This window comes from Mandrillus leucophaeus, unplaced genomic scaffold (assembly GCF_000951045.1).
Source record: "Mandrillus leucophaeus isolate KB7577 unplaced genomic scaffold, Mleu.le_1.0 Scaffold1098, whole genome shotgun sequence".
In the NCBI taxonomy this organism is placed as follows: Eukaryota; Metazoa; Chordata; class Mammalia; order Primates; family Cercopithecidae; genus Mandrillus; species Mandrillus leucophaeus.
This window is the reverse complement of record NW_012099187.1, coordinates 296,364-313,924: the sequence shown is the minus strand read 5'-3', so window position 1 is coordinate 313,924 and position 17,561 is coordinate 296,364. Positions and strand designations below refer to the sequence as shown.

Here is a 17,561-nt window from a genome sequence, read left to right as displayed (position 1 = left end):
TAATATTCCATCAGTTAATATACTGTTATGAGGACTCTTTGCCCTATACTGTGATCATCTTAATCTGTTACTTTTTTTGGTCCATTTTTCTCAGTAATTTCTCTCTCGTATCTTTGTAGTTAGTTCTTATCCTGACCTAAATGTTACTGTTTATAAAGGGCTGTTTCTTACTTACAGATTTTGTTTTTGCTTCAAATAAGAGAATTTGGATATCAGATTATCAAAACAAACTGTAGTTTGCAGAGGGAGCAGGGAAAGAGTATTTTAAGAGGTATTTGATAGGCTAAGCGTGGGTCCCCACAGTTCATAAAGCTGAGCAGCTGGGATATTGACAACTTCTATCTGCCAAAGCCCCACTAAAGTCACATTTAGCTGCAGCAGTGATAAGATTAGTCCTCTATCTTGTATAGGTGTTTATTAGGGTTTCTTATGCAACCCTCCAGTTAGCCTGTGAACGTGCTTTGTTAAGACACCTTCACAGACTAACTGGAGGGTCTCATAAGAAAGCCTAATAAAAAAATTTTATTGCCTAGTCCAGACTTGTAAGAGGCAACTGCCCCTCCACAGGAAATACAATCCATTTCCCTGTAAATTCTGGCTTTCTGTAGAAAATGTAGTTTTCTCTGCCCTAATTATTAGCCTACCTACCGTGAAATGGTTTGAGTACTGGCTTACACAACTTTATAGTGTGAGTCACTGTAGAATGGATTTGTGTTGGTATTACCTGCCTTCTTTAGCATGCTTTTTTCCATTTAAATAAAGGCTTTGTGTATTTAGGATATTTAGTTACTGGATAGAAAAACACCAAAATGAGGGCTTTTTCCTTTCTTTAAAACAACTTTCATTATTGAAAATCTTTTAATATTAAGAAGTAAGTTGTTGATCTAAAATTCTGAGTGGCTTACTTATTCACCATTGCCCAGGTTTCTGGAGCTACCCAGAGGCTATTATATATAACTTGGGCTTTTAAAGTTTAGTCAGGGTTCATAGGATACCTTAAGTGGTATAGTTTTCAACTATTATATACAGTGCAGCTTTAAAAAGAATTTTTTCCTTAACATGTACTCCATAAACAATATGAAAATAGGTTATAACTGAAATGTCTATATTTAGTTTTAGTGGCTGCTTGAAAGATGAGTAATATTTCTAAGAAAATAGCAAAAGTAAGTTTTTAATTTTCCAGAAATAATTACGGTTATTTTATATACTTGAATAACTTATTACTACTAATGTGGACTCCAACATAATTAATTTCACATTTTTAAATTAAAGCAATTTTTTAATGGAATGGAAAAACACCAGCTTATCTTACAGACATTATAAACTTGTCTAAATGCCCTTTCAAAGTCGTGACGTGGAACTTGGATCCTGTCTGGCAGGCTTTTTTGTGGGCGTATTAATTCACATTCCACCTGTCAGTGTACCTATAGGTAAAGACATTAAACCACACCCTCTGTTCTGACCTTTTCCTCAGGGGACACTGACTAGAATCCTTTGGCTCAGCATGAGAGGCTACTTGAATAGCTCGGTTCAAAAGAGCTTTTCCTTTTGAATAGAATGAAGCAGCAAGAGCAAGGGAAATAATGTTGCAACTGGATTTCTCAAGACTGCTACTATGGAGATTTCAAACTTGACCTTCCCTGCCAGGTTCTGCTTTGAAGGCTTACTTATTACTACAGACATCGTTGATACTAAAAGCAGTTTTATTGCTCATCTAATTAGATGTTTATATTTTTATTCTTCTCTTCAAGGACTTAGTTATGCTAGTTTAAAAGGTGTTTTTGTTTGCTTGCTTTTTGTTTTTTGTTTTTTTTTGGTTTTTGTTTTAGTTTGGGTTTTTTTGAGGGGGGATGAAGATTGATAAGAGACCTAAGTTTTTTCAGATTTTTAGTTTTTTTCCTGGACTTTCCCTTCCTTTTATTGTGCAGTTGTATGAATTAATTTTATAATGTTTATTTGGTAGTGCTAAAAAAGGAAATTTTTATACTGCTATGATAGATCTTGATAAACTAAAAAGAACTTTTTAATGTACTAGAAAACTGATAAAGCAAATTAGGAAGCTTGGCAGCTATATCTTCTGAGATGGATTCTTATAGCACCTATTTGGCAACTGTCAAACTCAGTGGCTCATGGTTAGAAGAGCAAGATGAAGACATTTATGAGGTTGAGTCTCGCGTGCCTTTACCACATCCTTTTCCTCTATGTGAACATTTGGATGAAAATAACTCAGTAATTGTTAATACTTCTATTTTCCATATTATTCATAAAAGAAACGGACATATATTAAAGCTTATTTCTAAAATTTCACTGCCTACCCCTCCTTATTCAGTAAGTATAAAAAATATTCATTTAAACACTATAATGAGAAATTAAATTTTCAGTGTCTATATTAATGCTAAATGGGATAGAACCTTGTTTGATGTGTTACTATTCATTCATCCTAGATGTATTTAAGGGCTAAATTTGGTCTGAGTTCCAACTTGGCTATGTTTTTAATTACAGAAAGCAGAATGAGATAATATTACATTTCTCCAATGCCAGGCAGGTTGTTTAAAAAGATCTTGCTTTTCCTTAAGATTCTTGCTTCTGTATGTTTGTGATGCCCATCCTGAATAAGAATGGAATAATTATTATATTTGAGAGACTGGGTATTGTGATACTTATAAAACAGCTAAGTGAATTGTCATTGAGCAATTAGGAAATATTTACAATCATGATATATTGGATGTTCCAGACAAGGAAAAAAGGAAGCTTGGGTTCTAATTTTAATATTCTTAACAACCTAAGGAACTTACTTTTTGTTTTTAATATGCCTCCTAATCTTGTGGAACAAGACCCCTTTCTGCTTTTTATATGAAATATATTTTATAAACATTGTTAAGGATAAGTGTTTAGCATAAAGAGGCTTGAATATTTAGTATTTCAGGTTCACTACAAGTTATTCAGTATAACTAAAAGTTATTCAGCACTTTTTATGACTTTCATAGCTTTATCCTGTACTAGTTAATATTTAACAAGCCAAATGGTTTTCAGAATAGTTTTGTTACCTCTTTTGCAACTTTTATATTAAAGTGACAGAATATTAACTGATACTTTACATGTACTTTTAATGTAATTATAAGTTTCTTAAATATTTTGGAAATATTGAATATTAAATTTTATATACTTCATATTGTTATAGATATTAGAAATAAACATACTCTGAATGGAAGAAGATTCTTTATTAAGTATTTGGATGAACATTTGAAGGGTGTCTCTTATCTCCCGATAAAGTACCAATCTCATCTGCTGTAATAAATGAAATTTTTTTGCTAGATTTACTATATTTGATTGTTCCAACTTTTTTGTTTTATTTTATAAAACTGAAGTTTTTTCTTGTGGTTTTATGATAAATATTTAAATGGATTAAAAGCCTGGTTAAATCTTGTCAAGAAGTAGAACATGAAAACAAAGACTTATTTAATTTACTTACCTAAAGGAAGCATTTATTTTGTTGTAAATCCTTTGTTGTATCCCTATAGTAAATTTGAAAAAGGAAAAAAAATGCATATCCTTTTTAGTCATGTGTATTTACTAGATAGTCATTATGTAATGAACAGAAAAAAAATGACATACATGTATATAAAAGCAATTGATATGTTTTTAAAATATGGATTGTGACTGTAAATTCAGGAAGTAGTTGTATATAAATTAGTTCATACTTTATTATGTGTCTTTATAATAAAAATTAATGATATTAGTTATCCACACTTAAAGGAAAAACTCTTGCCAACTAAAAGTAAAAATACTCCTTTTGAGATAACATATTATGGGTATTTTAGGAAATAATTTATAATTTAGAATGTAGGATTAATTTTCTATTATGAGTCTTAAATGTGTATTCATATTAATTTTAAACACGTTATAAGTGATATTTGAAATATCCTATTAAAACAAGAATAATCGTATACTGGATATTTTGGAAATTGATTTAGAGTGGCCATCAAAAACTATAGTTACTCTAAAATCCATTTCCTATGACAAATGCTGCTCGGATGTGAAAAGCAGAAGTCTTTAACAATAAAGTATTATTTAATATTATCATGATTTTGTAATACATTTTCAATATGTGTCTATAAATTAGAAACCACTACATTTGATCATATTTTAAGCTTAAAATATAGTAATATCTTTTTAATGCACAAAGTACTTTATATATAAATTTACAAATTCTTATGACTTTACTGTGAGCCTGTTATTAATATATTTGATGGTTTTTTGTTAAAATTTTTGGACTAAATACTAGAAACATTTGAGTTCAATTTTTTCCCATGTAATTGTTTCAGTAATAACAGATAAGCAGGTACTAATATTCAAAAGCTCAGAAAACTAAGGCAGAGACAGTAGTTTTCTGCAATTTCACAGAGCTCATTTAGTAGCAGTGATCAAGAGAGCTTTGGCCTTAAGCCTCCTATCATCTTAAAAAGTTGTTTAAGAATATAGTCAGTATGTGCTATTGGTAGTATTTTAAGGAATCTGTGTTTATGGTTAATGTCTGTGTATTGTAAGGTTTTGAAAATAAGCTGAATATTCATAGGAGCTTTAGATGTTTCACAAATGGACAGAAATACAAAGCTTTTAGTTAAGTACATGGATTATAAATATAATTTCATTTTGTTGTGTCACTATGGTTTTGTTAATTGATGCCACTGTATTAATCATGTATTATTAGTCCCCCACAGTATACAACAGATACTGTAGGAGTCACAATCCATAAATACTAAATGTAAAAAAGTTTATCATAGACCATATAGCTACATAAAATTCTTTGGCAAATACAGTAAATGCCTGTGCTTTGTTAATTTTATATCTTCTTTTATATGATAAACTACACAGCCATTGATTTAAAGTGGCTTATATCCAAAAGAAGCATATTCTTTTGTTCAGTAAAGCTAGAATATGTCACTTTACAGAAAGTTGTGCACAGCCAATATACATATCTCCTCTGATTTATCCTGCCTGCTAATCTTAGCATGCACTGGTAATATCTATATGACTACAATTCAGTAGTATCTCTTTATTTTAAAATCCCCCTTTTTTCCAGCTTTAATGGGGAACGAAACTAGTATTTCCACACTTTGTTTTCTTTTATGTATTGTTTCCCTCTTTGTTTAGCTTGAACATGCGAAAGTTACACAGACAGAGTTGATGCGTGAGTCGTTTAGACAGAAACAAGAAGCAACAGAGTCCCTTAAGTGCCAAGAGGACCTTCGAGAGCGCCTTCATGAGGAGTCCAGGGCCAGAGAACAGCTAGCTGTGGAGCTCAGTAAGGCTGAGGGTGAGCAATTTGCCATTGACAACTAAGGGTACAGAAATTTCAGTCTTAAAATAGAGACTTTTGATGCACAGCCAGGTTTGGAAGCTGTCAATCCAATTTAGAGTGACCATTAAAAAGTACTTGTGGTTTATCTTCAAAGTTCCTCCAAGCAATTTTTAAAACTATATATATATATATTTAATTATAAAAAGAATTTATAGAGTTACAGAAAATATTAATAATTTCAGAAAATACCAAAAAGGATGGTGGTGACTTGTTACCATAATCACACCATCTTAAGACAACCTTTGTAATTTAAAGATGAGGAAACTGAAGCTTAAAGATGTTATTAAATTGTTAAAGGGCACCATTACCATTAAATGGTGATTCCAGGCTTTGAATCTCTAAAGCCCTATGCTCTTTTTAATTCTTCTCTGCTGTTACGGGTGTTGGCCTTCTAAAATTACTTAAAATACCAACTTTCTAATTTTCAAAATGTGATTCATTTCACAAGCATCTAATTTGTATTAAGCTTTTCAGAAACTTATTGTTTATATCTGTTTAATAAAGTGAGTTACACCTACGTGATGTGATACTTTAGTATAGCAAAGTATTAGAAAATTCAGAGAAATTTCATGTTTATGCACAATGGTAAACAACGAGATGTCTGCATTGACCATACCCTATTAAAGGTTGATAGTTGTTGTGATGAGCAGCAAATTCATTCAAGACTTTTAATAGGTTGGAATGATGGAAAGTTTTGCTAACAGTACACCTTTTGTTGTTTATGTTAAAACCTAGTGGTTGAATCTGAAATGAATGATAGTTCTATTTTCTGTTAATTTTATTTTATAGGTGTCATTGATGGCTATGCAGATGAAAAAACTCTTTTTGAAAGGCAAATTCAGGAAAAAACTGATATAATAGATCGTCTTGAGCAGGAGTTGTTATGTGCAAGTAACAGATTGCAAGAATTGGAGGCAGAGCAACAGCAGATCCAAGAGGAAAGAGAATTACTGTCCAGACAAAAGGAAGCTATGAAAGCAGAGGCAGGCCCAGTTGAACAACGTATGTATTTTCTGAATTTGTATGAAACATTCCACTGATTTTATTTATATTCTTCAAAGGCTTAAAGTGGCTTTTTTCCTCTTTCAGTGCCATTATTCATATATTTTATAGAGATTTGAAAAATTATAAGAAATCTACCTTATAGATAAATGTCTCATTAGCCAATCATGTGGAATTAGGTTTGTTTTTTTTTTTCTTTGTCTTTTTCTTTTTCCTTAGGCAGATGTTAACAGGAAAAGATAGTTCTTCATTTATCCTCAGACTTCTGCTTCAAGAGAAAGCTGCAAATAATGAGGCAGGATATTTTTTAAATTGTATAAGGTTTAGTTCTAATAGCAGAGAAGCAGCAAAAATGTATACTTGGATTAAATATCTAAAAGCACTGATCTGGCACTAGTAATGAGCAGGTGGAGGGGATTTTTGACTTGCAAGCAGAGTAGATTTAAAAAGGTCAGTGGCTGGTAGGCTGACATCTAGTTTAATCCAAGTAGGAATTCAAATAATACTTAAATGTATAAGTAACCTTTCATTTTTCATTAAATAAGAAATTAAGTAATATCTTGAAGTGAAAGTTTGTTTAGCAGTAAATGTCAGTCTTTGTAACGATAGAACTTTAAATCCTGTTTACCATGTCCTCTTTTATGTTACACATGCAGTTGGATTTTTAAATGTTTTAATTTTTCACTTATTTCATTTTATCAGTTTAGAAATACAGCATACATTTTTGTAATATAGTTAAGTTTCTTCCGGCTGCTCAAATTAATTAAACAGGTTTAGTTTGGAATTTTTAATGTGGAAAGTATATGTCATGCAAAATATTCAAGAAATACTGGAACTTCTCAAAATATTACCAGTGATAATCAGTGTCTTCAACTCTTGCTTTTGATACGTGTGTGTGCATGGGCATTATCCCATTTTAGGAAGTGGGAGACATATAAATTATACTTTTGTTGTGTCTTTTTTTGTTGTTTCTCTCTATTCTCCTAGGACTAGTAGATGCTGCAGTCGATGCAGCAGCGGGAGCAGGTGTGTGTATACAATTGCATGGCCAGTGTTTGGGTGGTAGACTTGAAACTCCAAAATGTGGGTGACCTCTGGATTTTCAACCAACTAACATCTCTAGTTTTGCAGTGTTGCTGTTGTTTCATACTTACAGTTTTTAACAACAACAAAAAAACTTTTCTTATGCTAAAAGTACAAATTTTCATTGAAATTAACATCTGAGATTCATACTGACCATCATCTTATGATGTCTGTTTTTGCACAGAGCTTAAAACCATTTTGATTTTTTTTGTTTGTTTGTTTGTTTTTGAGATGGAGTCTTGCTCAGTCGCCCAGGCTAGAGTGCAGTGGTGTGATCTCAGCTCACTTCCACCTCAGCCTCCTGAGTAACTGAGACTATAGGCGGGAGCCACTACAGCTGGCTAATTTTTTGTACTTTTACTAGAGATGGGGTTTCACTGTGTTGGCCAGGCTGGTCTCGATCTCCTGACCTCAGGTGATCCACCCACCTCGGCCTCCCAAAGTGCTGGAATTACAGGCGTGAGCCACCGTACCCAGCCAGTTTGATTTTTTTAAGAAAACATTTAATAAATATATTAAACTCCTTCAATCTCTGAGTTTTTAAAATGTTCCTTCTAAATCAGGAAGTATGTAAGATGATGGTAGCAAAAGATCAATAAAATTTAATAAGAGACTTTTTGGTTGATTTATTTTTGTATTAACATCTAATATTAGTATTGTTTCAAAAGGAAAGCTGTTTTCTAGAGATTCCTAGTCCTGAGTACAATGTTGGCATACCAGTTAATTTAAAGACCCTAGGGATATGTTCTTTCCATTTTCTTCATTAGAGGATTGTTTTATTTTTACTATATACACTGTTATATTAATAATAATAGCTAACACATAGTGCTTACCATACCTCAGACACTCTTCTTTACATATATTCACTCATTTAATGCCAAAATAACTCTAAGAAATCAGTAATAATATTATTCTCAGTTTACATATAAGGAAACTAAAGGACGTCATCATAATTGTCACATGGGAGGTAAGTTGCTGAGCTAGGTTGAGCCTACAGTCTGTTCTTAAGCACTACACCATACTGCCTCTCATAAATGTCAGTTTTCCCTTGATCCACATACATGTGACCATGCAAAAGCAACTCAGGAATATGGATCTAATAAGGAGTAAGACTAACAGGAAATTTCAATTATAGCTGTATTTGTATTTCTGTAACTCTTAGACTTGCCTTGGTTAAAGATTTACAGTGTTTGATCTTCAAGTTTTTTGTGTATGCAAATAAGATTGACTTTATGGGTTTGGAATGAATTGCTTTTTGCCTGAGGTGAAGAAAGCGGTAAGCTTTTTTTGTGCTTGAATTTAATTGGACTTTGTTCTTTGCCCAATAGCAAAAATAGATTTTTTTTGGTCATTTGCTATGTTGTTTTCACAAAAAATATTATTTTTAGTGACAGGACATATTTTTGTTAATTCTGCGTAATTTTATTAATAGCTTGTTTATATAGAAGTATTTTAATATAATTTTGATATTTTCATAAGAGAATATTTACTTTCATGTGTATTTAAAATTATTCTCAGCCTTTTATTTCATGAAGGTAAAATTTGGACATAGTTATCAGGGATTTCATTATCATAACATCATTAAATATGATTTAATTCAGTATACTTTGTATTAATGTACAGAATTACTACAGGAGACAGAAAAATTAATGAAGGAAAAACTAGAAGTACAATGTCAAGCTGAAAAAGTACGTGATGACCTTCAAAAACAAGTGAAAGCTCTAGAAATAGATGTGGAAGAACAAGTCAGTAGGTTTATAGAGCTGGAACAAGAAAAAAATGCTGAACTAATGGATTTAAGACAGCAAAACCAAGCATTGGAAAAGCAGTTAGAAAAAATGAGAAAATTTTTAGATGTAAGTATTCTCAAGTTGAATATTGATTTTTCTCAGTAGAATGTTCTTTGCTAGTATACTAGGCTATGAATTTTAAATCATGAAAAGACTGTTGAATTAGTTTTTCAATGTTTTATTAGGTGTCGATTCTGCTAATTGATCAAAAAGTACTATTCCAATCATTAATTTTTATTATACAGCACTCAGAATTAAAATCAGTACATTTTATTATGTATTGAATTATACATAATAAAAATTATGAATAAGCCCCACTAGTTTACGTTTCCAAATTCAGATCAGAAGCTTATTCTAGTTTTTTATTTAACCACAGGGTAAGATAGGCAAAGAGATAATGGGCCACCACTGTTTCACCTGTAAAAGATACACACAGGTAACAGTGTGGCCTTGGAAATGGGCCTGGAACAGTGGTCATGCTGCCATTACTCTCTTCCAAAAAGATGTTAAATCTCTAATTTCACATTTTTTTTTCCTTTGAGATTTCACTTAAACCTGATATTCTTTTCATAGATCAGAGAATCAGATTCTTACTCATTTTATAACTTTAGGCATAAAACCTAGATTAGGATTCAAGAAACTGATTTTCCAAACAATTTGTTTTATTTATTTTGTTTAATGGCTAAACTAACAGTGGAATTCCTCCTTTGTTCCAAAAAAGGAAATTCATTTTAAGGTGAATATTTTTTCATCCTGTATTTAATATTACTTGAATAAAAAAAGAAATGTACTTCAAATAATATTTAGATACTAATACTTGAAGTTTTGTTGAGGAGCCCAAATAGGTTATATGGCATATAAAAAATAAAATGTTGGCTGGGTGCGGTGGCTCACATCTGTAATCCCAGCACTTTGGGAGGCCGAGGCAGGCAGATCATGAGGTCAGGAGATTGAGACCATCCTGTCTAACACGGTGAAACCCCGTCTCTACTAAAAAATACAAAAAAAAATTAGCCGGGCGTGATGGCGGGTGCCATCAGGAGGCTGAGGCAGGAGAATGGCGTGAACCCGGGAGGCGGAGCTTTCAGTGAGCCAAGTTTGCACCACTGCACTCCAGCCTGGGCGGCAGAGCGAGACTCCATCTCAAAAAATAAATTAATTAATTAAAATTAAATGTTATCTTTTAAAATTTTTGTGGTTTGGGATATTCCATGGTCATCAGTCCTTTGTCTTCAAACAAAACTAACATGTATCTAAAGGGGAAGTAAGAAACAATAGCTTCACTAAATACTGTTCTTCAGCTACTGTCATTATTATTATTATTAAACTTTTAGGAGCAAGCCATTGATAGAGAACATGAGAGAGACGTATTCCAACAGGAAATACAGAAACTAGAACAGCAGCTTAAGGTTGTTCCTCGATTCCAGCCTATCAGTGAACATCAAACTAGAGAGGTAAGAACTTTACTGACATTGCCCACTTTACAGTAATTTGTATCAAGTGTAAAATAAGATGCATATCATTAAAAACTTAAAAGTGGATTCTTTCTGTTGTATGTAAATCTTCAAAATCAGAAAACTTAATATTACTTAAGCAAGAGAAGGTAATTAACCCTAAAAATTGTTGGTATTGAAATTTGGAATAATTTCCATCTGCTTATGTCTTTCCCAATTAAATAAACTCTGTTTTACAATTTCTTTATTCCCATTCCTAACAAAAGTGACCAAAAGAGTTATCTCTGTTCACTCTTTACTTTCCCATTTCCTATTCTGTTATTAGTCCACTCCAGTGAAGTATCCAACCCTTGTTTCTCAGTAGGGTTATACTTTCTACTCCATTTAAATTGTTCTTGTGAAGGTGACCCAGAGCCTGACGGCTATAGCTAATATCCAACTCTGTCTCCATCCTACTCAACCATTCAGAGGCATTTATTGCAGCCTTCTGCCATAAATACTTCCTTCTCTTGGTTTCTGTGACACACCTACTCTGCTGGTCTCTCTCCTCTAGTCTTTGTTTCTCCTTTTCCTACCCAACATAAATGATGGAGTGCCCCAAAACTTACACTTGGGCCTCTTCTTATTTCCTATTTGTAGCCTCTTCCCAGGCAGTCGTATATAAATGACTCCACGTCTGTATTTTCATCTGTGACATCTCTGTTAAGCTCCAGAATTGGATATCCAGTGCCTACTCTGTCTCTGCTTAGATGTCTCAAAATTAACATGTCCAGAAGAGAGTCTTGATTCCTGATTAGCCACAACCAGAGAAAGACAAGCATAAAACATTTTCCTTCTTCATCTCAGTAAATTCTGTTCCTTCTAACCTGCCCCATTGCTGAGAACTAGAATCAGCCTTGATTCCCCTCTTTTTCTCAACCCCTACTTCCAACACATTGATGGGTCAGATTGCACTACATCTTTCTGTTCTTTGCACTTTTGTTCATCCTCCTAAATCCCAGTTGTCATTTGTTTGCCTGGATCCCTGTGGTAGCCTCTTAACCAGTCTCCTGCTTCTCCTTTTTCACCCCAACTACCTATTTTCCTCATAGAAACATAGTCAAAACTCCACATTTACCAAATGAATGCTACATAAATGAGAGAGGATTCATTGTATGAATACCTAAAGATGGCTTATCATGGTGATAAAGACATTGTGTTTAGCGTAAGGCAATCCCAGTTTGTATCATGGCTCTGCCATTTACTAGGTAATGACAATAACTACGTCAGTTAACCTCTGAAATCTCTGTTAATTCATTTCTAAAATAGAGATCATAATAGCACCCACATCATAGGAGTGTTGAGCTGGCACATAGTGAACACTTTAGTATTATTTCTGAAAACAATTTTTATTTTGAATGTAATTTCTGAACAGTTTAGTGGATTTCATTTCTCTTAAAAGAAAATCAAAGAAGTACAGAGTGCCTATAAACTCCTTGTAATAAAATGTTATCTACTAGAGTAGTACAAAAGTTATCAGTCTCCACAGTTTCTAGTTATTGCCCCACTTCTGACAAACATATTTTCGGCTTTTAAAAAATAGTCATTTAGGGACCGGGCGCGGTGGCTCAAGCCTGTAATCCCAACACTTTGGAAGGCCGAGGCGGGCGGATCACAAGGTCAGGAGATCGAGACCATCCTGGCTAACACGGTGAAACCCCATCTCTAATAAAAAAATACAAAAAATTAGCTGGGCATGGTGGCAGGTTCCTGTAGTCCCAGCTACTTGGGAGGCTGAGGCAGGAGAATGGCGTGAACCCGGGAGGCGGAGCTTGCAGTGAGCCGAGATCGAGCCACTGCACTCCAGCCTGGGCGACAGAGCGAGACTGCGTCTCAAAAAAAAAAAAAAGTAGTCATTTATTGTAGTTCAAAGAATATTTAACCTGTCATTTCCTATTATGTCGTTTTCTTTTACTTGAAAGGTTGGCCTGCTTCACTCATGAAACTTTTAAGAAACTAACAAAGATGTGCATGTTTGATTTTTTTTTTTTTTCTAACTGTTGCACCATTTTATTGTACCTACATTGTTGCCTTTTTTTTACCTTACTCCAAATCTTAATCAACTTATTAAAGTTTCTCCTCAGCAACTTTTTTTTTTCCTTTTTTTTCTTTTTCTCTTTAAAACCAACTGCACATTATCAGTGGCTTTATTGCTATCATCCTTGAACCTGAAATTATAGTTAAGCTTACATTCTTTTAGTGTTCTGAGAAATAACTGTCATTTTTTAGATAATTTCCTCAGAATATTTCACTGAAAAGAAAAGGTAGAATTTTACTTTCTTACCATCACATGTTGCTTTTTTTAAAGTAAGCTTTCCTTCCTCACTTTCCTTACAGTACTACTAATCCTTCCTGTATTCTTCTGTCACAGAACCATTCACTTGAAGGGATCTCCATATTATTCTTAGGGAATAGGTCTTGGCACACATCATTATTTTGGTTAAAGGAGAAACGAAGACTAGAGACACTTAGGGAAACCCTCAAGGTGCGCAGATCCCTCTCACTCCCCTTCATCCTTGTCTCTTTCCTGGGCTGATGGAATGTATAGATTGAAAAAGCTTTCCCAATGACTGTTTTCAAAATATAGTCCATAAAAGATTTATTTAGGTCATTTTATCTCATACAAGAGTAAATCAGTACTCTGCAAATTTGTCATCTTTATTAGGATTTAGTGTGGTTGTGCCATTAGATAATTCAGCCTTATGAAAAATGCATTTTTCCCCTCTTCCTAGGTGGAGAAAGTCTTAGTCTTAAGAGAAAGAACTTTTTTTAAAGGATTACTTGAAAGCAATATTATTTGTGATCTACTAGCGTTGCTTAATTTTTTCAACTTGTAAAATGTCACCTTTGTTGAAGACAACAGTTGCTATCTTTATACAAAGTGAAATTAGCATAACATTTAAAAATGCTTTTTGGAAAAAAAATTTTTGAAATGAAGATATGTTTTATATGCATTGAGTATTCTTTAAAATGCTTGAGAGAAGTGTTTCAGATTTCAGATATTTTGAATTTTGTAATATTTGCATTATACTTACCTATCCAGCAGCCTAATTTGAAATGTGAAATGCTCCAATGAGCATTTCCTTTGAGCATGATATCAGTGCTCAAAATGTTTCAGATTTTGACCTAGGCTTGTTGGTGTGCATCTGTAGTCCCAGCTACTCAGGAGGCTGATGCAAGATTGCTTGAGCCCAGGAGTTTGAGGCTGTAGTGCATGATGATCGTGCCTGTAAATAGCCACTGCATTCCAGCCTGGGCAACATAATAAGACTCCATTTGTTAAACAGACAAACAAAAAAGTTTCAGATTTTGTAGCATTTTGGATTGTAGATATCCAAAATGAGAGGTAACTCAACGTATACTAACTAGCTTGCTGAAATTTTTTTTAATTAAATTTTTTGCCTCTTATATTTCAGGTTGAACAGTTAACAAATCATCTGAAGGAAAAAACAGACAAATGCAGTGAGCTTTTGCTCTCTAAAGAGCAGCTTCAAAGGGATATACAGGAAAGGAATGAAGAAATAGAGAAACTGGAGTTCAGAGTAAGAGAACTGGAGCAGGCGCTACTTGTGAGTGCAGATACTTTTCAAAAGGTGTGGCATTTTATTTGGGCTAACTTTATTAAGTGTTTTAATGAAGAATGCTCTTAATTTGTCAACTTCTTATAGGTATTATTACATAATATGTTTATGTCTCTGTTGACATCATAACCATTTCTGTTTGTTCTTATTTCCAAATATTGCTTGCATGTCAGTCCTGAGAAGGAAAGAGTTTTTTGTTGTTGTTGTTGTTTTGTTTTTTTGAGACCTAGTTTCGCTCTTGTTGCCCAGTGTGGAGTGCAATGGTGCAACCTCAGCTCACCACTACCTCCGCCTCCTCAGTTCAAGCGATTGTTCTGTCTCAGCCTCCCAAGTTGCTGGGATTACAGGCATGAGCCACCACACCCAGCTGATTTTGTATTTTTAGTAGAGATGGGGTTTCTCCATTTTGGTCAGGCTGGCCTCAAACTCCCAACCTCAGGTGATCCACCTGCCTCAGCTTCCCAAGTGCCAGGATTACAGGCTTGAGCCACTGTGCCTGACCAACTTTTTAATTATTCGCTAATTAGAAGTACATTTTCTACTTCTAATTGGAGAAACAGGATTGCTGCTTCTCAAAAAAACAAAACAAAACAAAACCAAAAAACTAGATAATCAGGATTTAGTTTATGAAATTTTGAGAAAATTTTTCCATATTTAAAGGTAGAAGACCGAAAACAGTTTGGAGCTGTAGAAGCTAAACCAGAATTGTCCCTAGAAGTACAACTGCAGGCTGAGCGAGATGCCATAGACAGAAAGGAAAAAGAGGTAAGGAGTTTATTTTTAAATGACACAGTGTGGTTTGAATTATTTTAAATCAGTTACCTTGAAAATATTATTTGAACTGAATGGAGTTTATGATCTAAAACCACAGTCGAGGCTGTTTGTCAGCTCAGTGCCAAAACTGACCTTGAAGAAGGCAGTAAACATGTGAGTAAGCTGATGGGAAAGAAGAGTGCTCCAGATGGAATAGCCAGTGTAAAGGCCTCGAAGCAGGACGAAGTTCGGAGGAACAGGAAGAAGGCCAACTTAGCAGGCGTGTAGAGGGTGGAGAGACATAGTAGTGTTAGGACAAAAGGCAATATCCGTTTTCTCATAACCATAGAATAGATACTGAATTATTGCTGCTTTGCTGTGTGGTTTTTTTTATTATTATTATATTGCCCCGGGAGATTATAGTGCTATTTTACAATATACAGAATATGTTCTTAAAACAAAAGAGTAATAGTATATTTCTTTAATAGTAAAACAATTATATAAAGTTCTCCTTTGTTTCTCTGCCCCTTCTTCCAAAAAACTAAAACTTTACTTTCAGAACAGTGGTAACTTCAGCTTCCTAATGTATAACTTACTTAAGCCTTTGTCTACAAATAGTTTTTTAAAAACATATCCTACTCTACATTGTCTAGCTGTATCTTATCATTTAAAATGTTTAAAATTTTTTAAATTACATTTTTGTCTCTAATATTCTCAGGACACTTACTATATTTTAACAAATAGTTATGAACTTAAGCTGCTTTGAAAAATATAAGAATGATTTCGATATCAGCTAAAACTGTAGCTCAGAAAACTTGTAGATTAGAGGAGAAAAAAGGCATCTATGTAAGTGACTATAGTTGAAATCATTTCCATAAGAAGGATTATTTTCTCACTATCACATAATACTGAGTAATGTTTATCTGAGAGGCTCTTATTTATTTTGATTTTTGATTTTTTTGTGGGAGGTGGGGAGCACTTTTGTTTATATGTAACTATTTCTGTGTTTCAAAGAGTTAACATTTAAAGATTTCCCTTAAACTGAGTAATTATATGTTACCTAAAAAGACAGACCTTCTAAACTGTACCCAAAGCAATCATAGTTGACTGTGGATAGTTGATTAACCTTACTGATTTTATATTTTTATTATCTTTTGAATATAATATAGCACTGCTATCTTGAATTAAGTATCTAATAACTGTCTACCTTTTACTCAGAATCAGAGTTGTTCAAAACTATGAGAAACTTTAGAGGGCATCTGTCAACTGACTAATGTTTTTTACAGATAAGGAGAGAAGCAGTCAATGAGTAAGTGGTTAAACTGATAGCTGACCCTAATAACAGTAACAAGTACTTTATCAAAACCCATTCACCTGCCGGTAACTGGAGACTGAGAGACAGGAATATAGAGTTAAAGTGTCTTTTATTGAAAATAACCTCTTAAGCATTTTTTCCCCAGAAACTAGGCAAATGCTTTTAGATATCTGATGGAGTATAAAAATAAGATGTCCCTATGTATCATGGTATTTGAGATACTTTACTCTCAGAGCCTAAATTTGTATAAAACACTTTTTAAGTTTATTAGAAATTTAGAAATGCAGGATGAATAAAAAGAGAAGAAAACTGCAAAAGAAAGGAGTTTTAGAATTATAGGAGGAGGTAGTAAATAGGGAAAGGATTAGAAGGATTTTAGAAAAAGATACATTCAATAGGTTTTAGCTCTCTGTAGAGCTAATGAGATCTAGCTTACAGTTCGCAATAATAAATAATAATAGTTAATTTTGTTGGCCTCTGTAATTAGACAGTACTAAGTATTTTAAATGCCCTTTTACCATTAATACTTACACTCTTCCCCAGGACAGGCTCTGTTTTCTCCATTTTACAGATGTGTAAACTGAGCCTTAAGAGAGGTTAAATAACTTGATCATGGTCACACCTTAAGTGGTTGAAAAGGAGTTCCTCTCAGATTTCTGTGAGTCTGAAGCCCTTGTGATACTATACTGCCAAAGCATTGGGGCCTGTTTTGTCTTGTTGGTGAGAAGTATTAAAGACTGCCATTCAACATTTAGTGAGCTCTTAATGTACGTGTAGCACCAGTATCCAATTGTAAAACCAGCACTGGACATCAAGGAATCTACTGTGTAATTAAGGAGACATATGTACATTTGAAAGAGATAAAAATACTTTTTAAAAAAGAAAACAGGCCAGGCGCGGTGGCTCACGTCTGTAAGCCCAGCACTTTGCGAGGCTGAGGCGGGCGGATCACTAGGTCAGGAGATCGAGACCATCCTGGCTAATAGAGTGAAAGCCCATCTCTACTAAAAATACAAACGAACAAACAAACAAAGCCAGGCGTGGTGGTGGGTGCCTATAGTCCCAGCTACTTGGGAGGCCAAAGCAGGAGAATGGTGTGAACCCGGGAGGTGGAGCTTGCAGTGAGCCAAGATCCTGTCACTGCACTCCAGCCTCGGTGACAGAGCGAGACTCCGTCAAAAA

At 33.9% G+C, this 17,561-nt stretch overlaps 1 protein-coding gene across 2 annotated transcripts in view; it reads left to right on the top strand.

Annotated features, from left to right (window-relative positions):
- Positions 1-17,561, top strand: part of AKAP9 (A kinase (PRKA) anchor protein 9) — a 172,310-nt gene that overhangs the window by 117,178 nt on the left and 37,571 nt on the right. The window contains exons 23-28 of one of the 2 annotated variants that reach the window (XM_011989703.1): positions 5,155-5,317; positions 6,152-6,364; positions 9,071-9,303; positions 10,572-10,691; positions 14,147-14,299; positions 14,972-15,076. In XM_011989703.1, the coding sequence (XP_011845093.1) occupies positions 5,155-5,317; positions 6,152-6,364; positions 9,071-9,303; positions 10,572-10,691; positions 14,147-14,299; positions 14,972-15,076 (987 nt within the window). Of the gene's footprint in view, positions 1-5,154; positions 5,318-6,151; positions 6,365-9,070; positions 9,304-10,571; positions 10,692-14,146; positions 14,324-14,971; positions 15,077-17,561 lie in introns of both variants that reach the window. The other variant, XM_011989696.1, reaches the window with a different exon arrangement.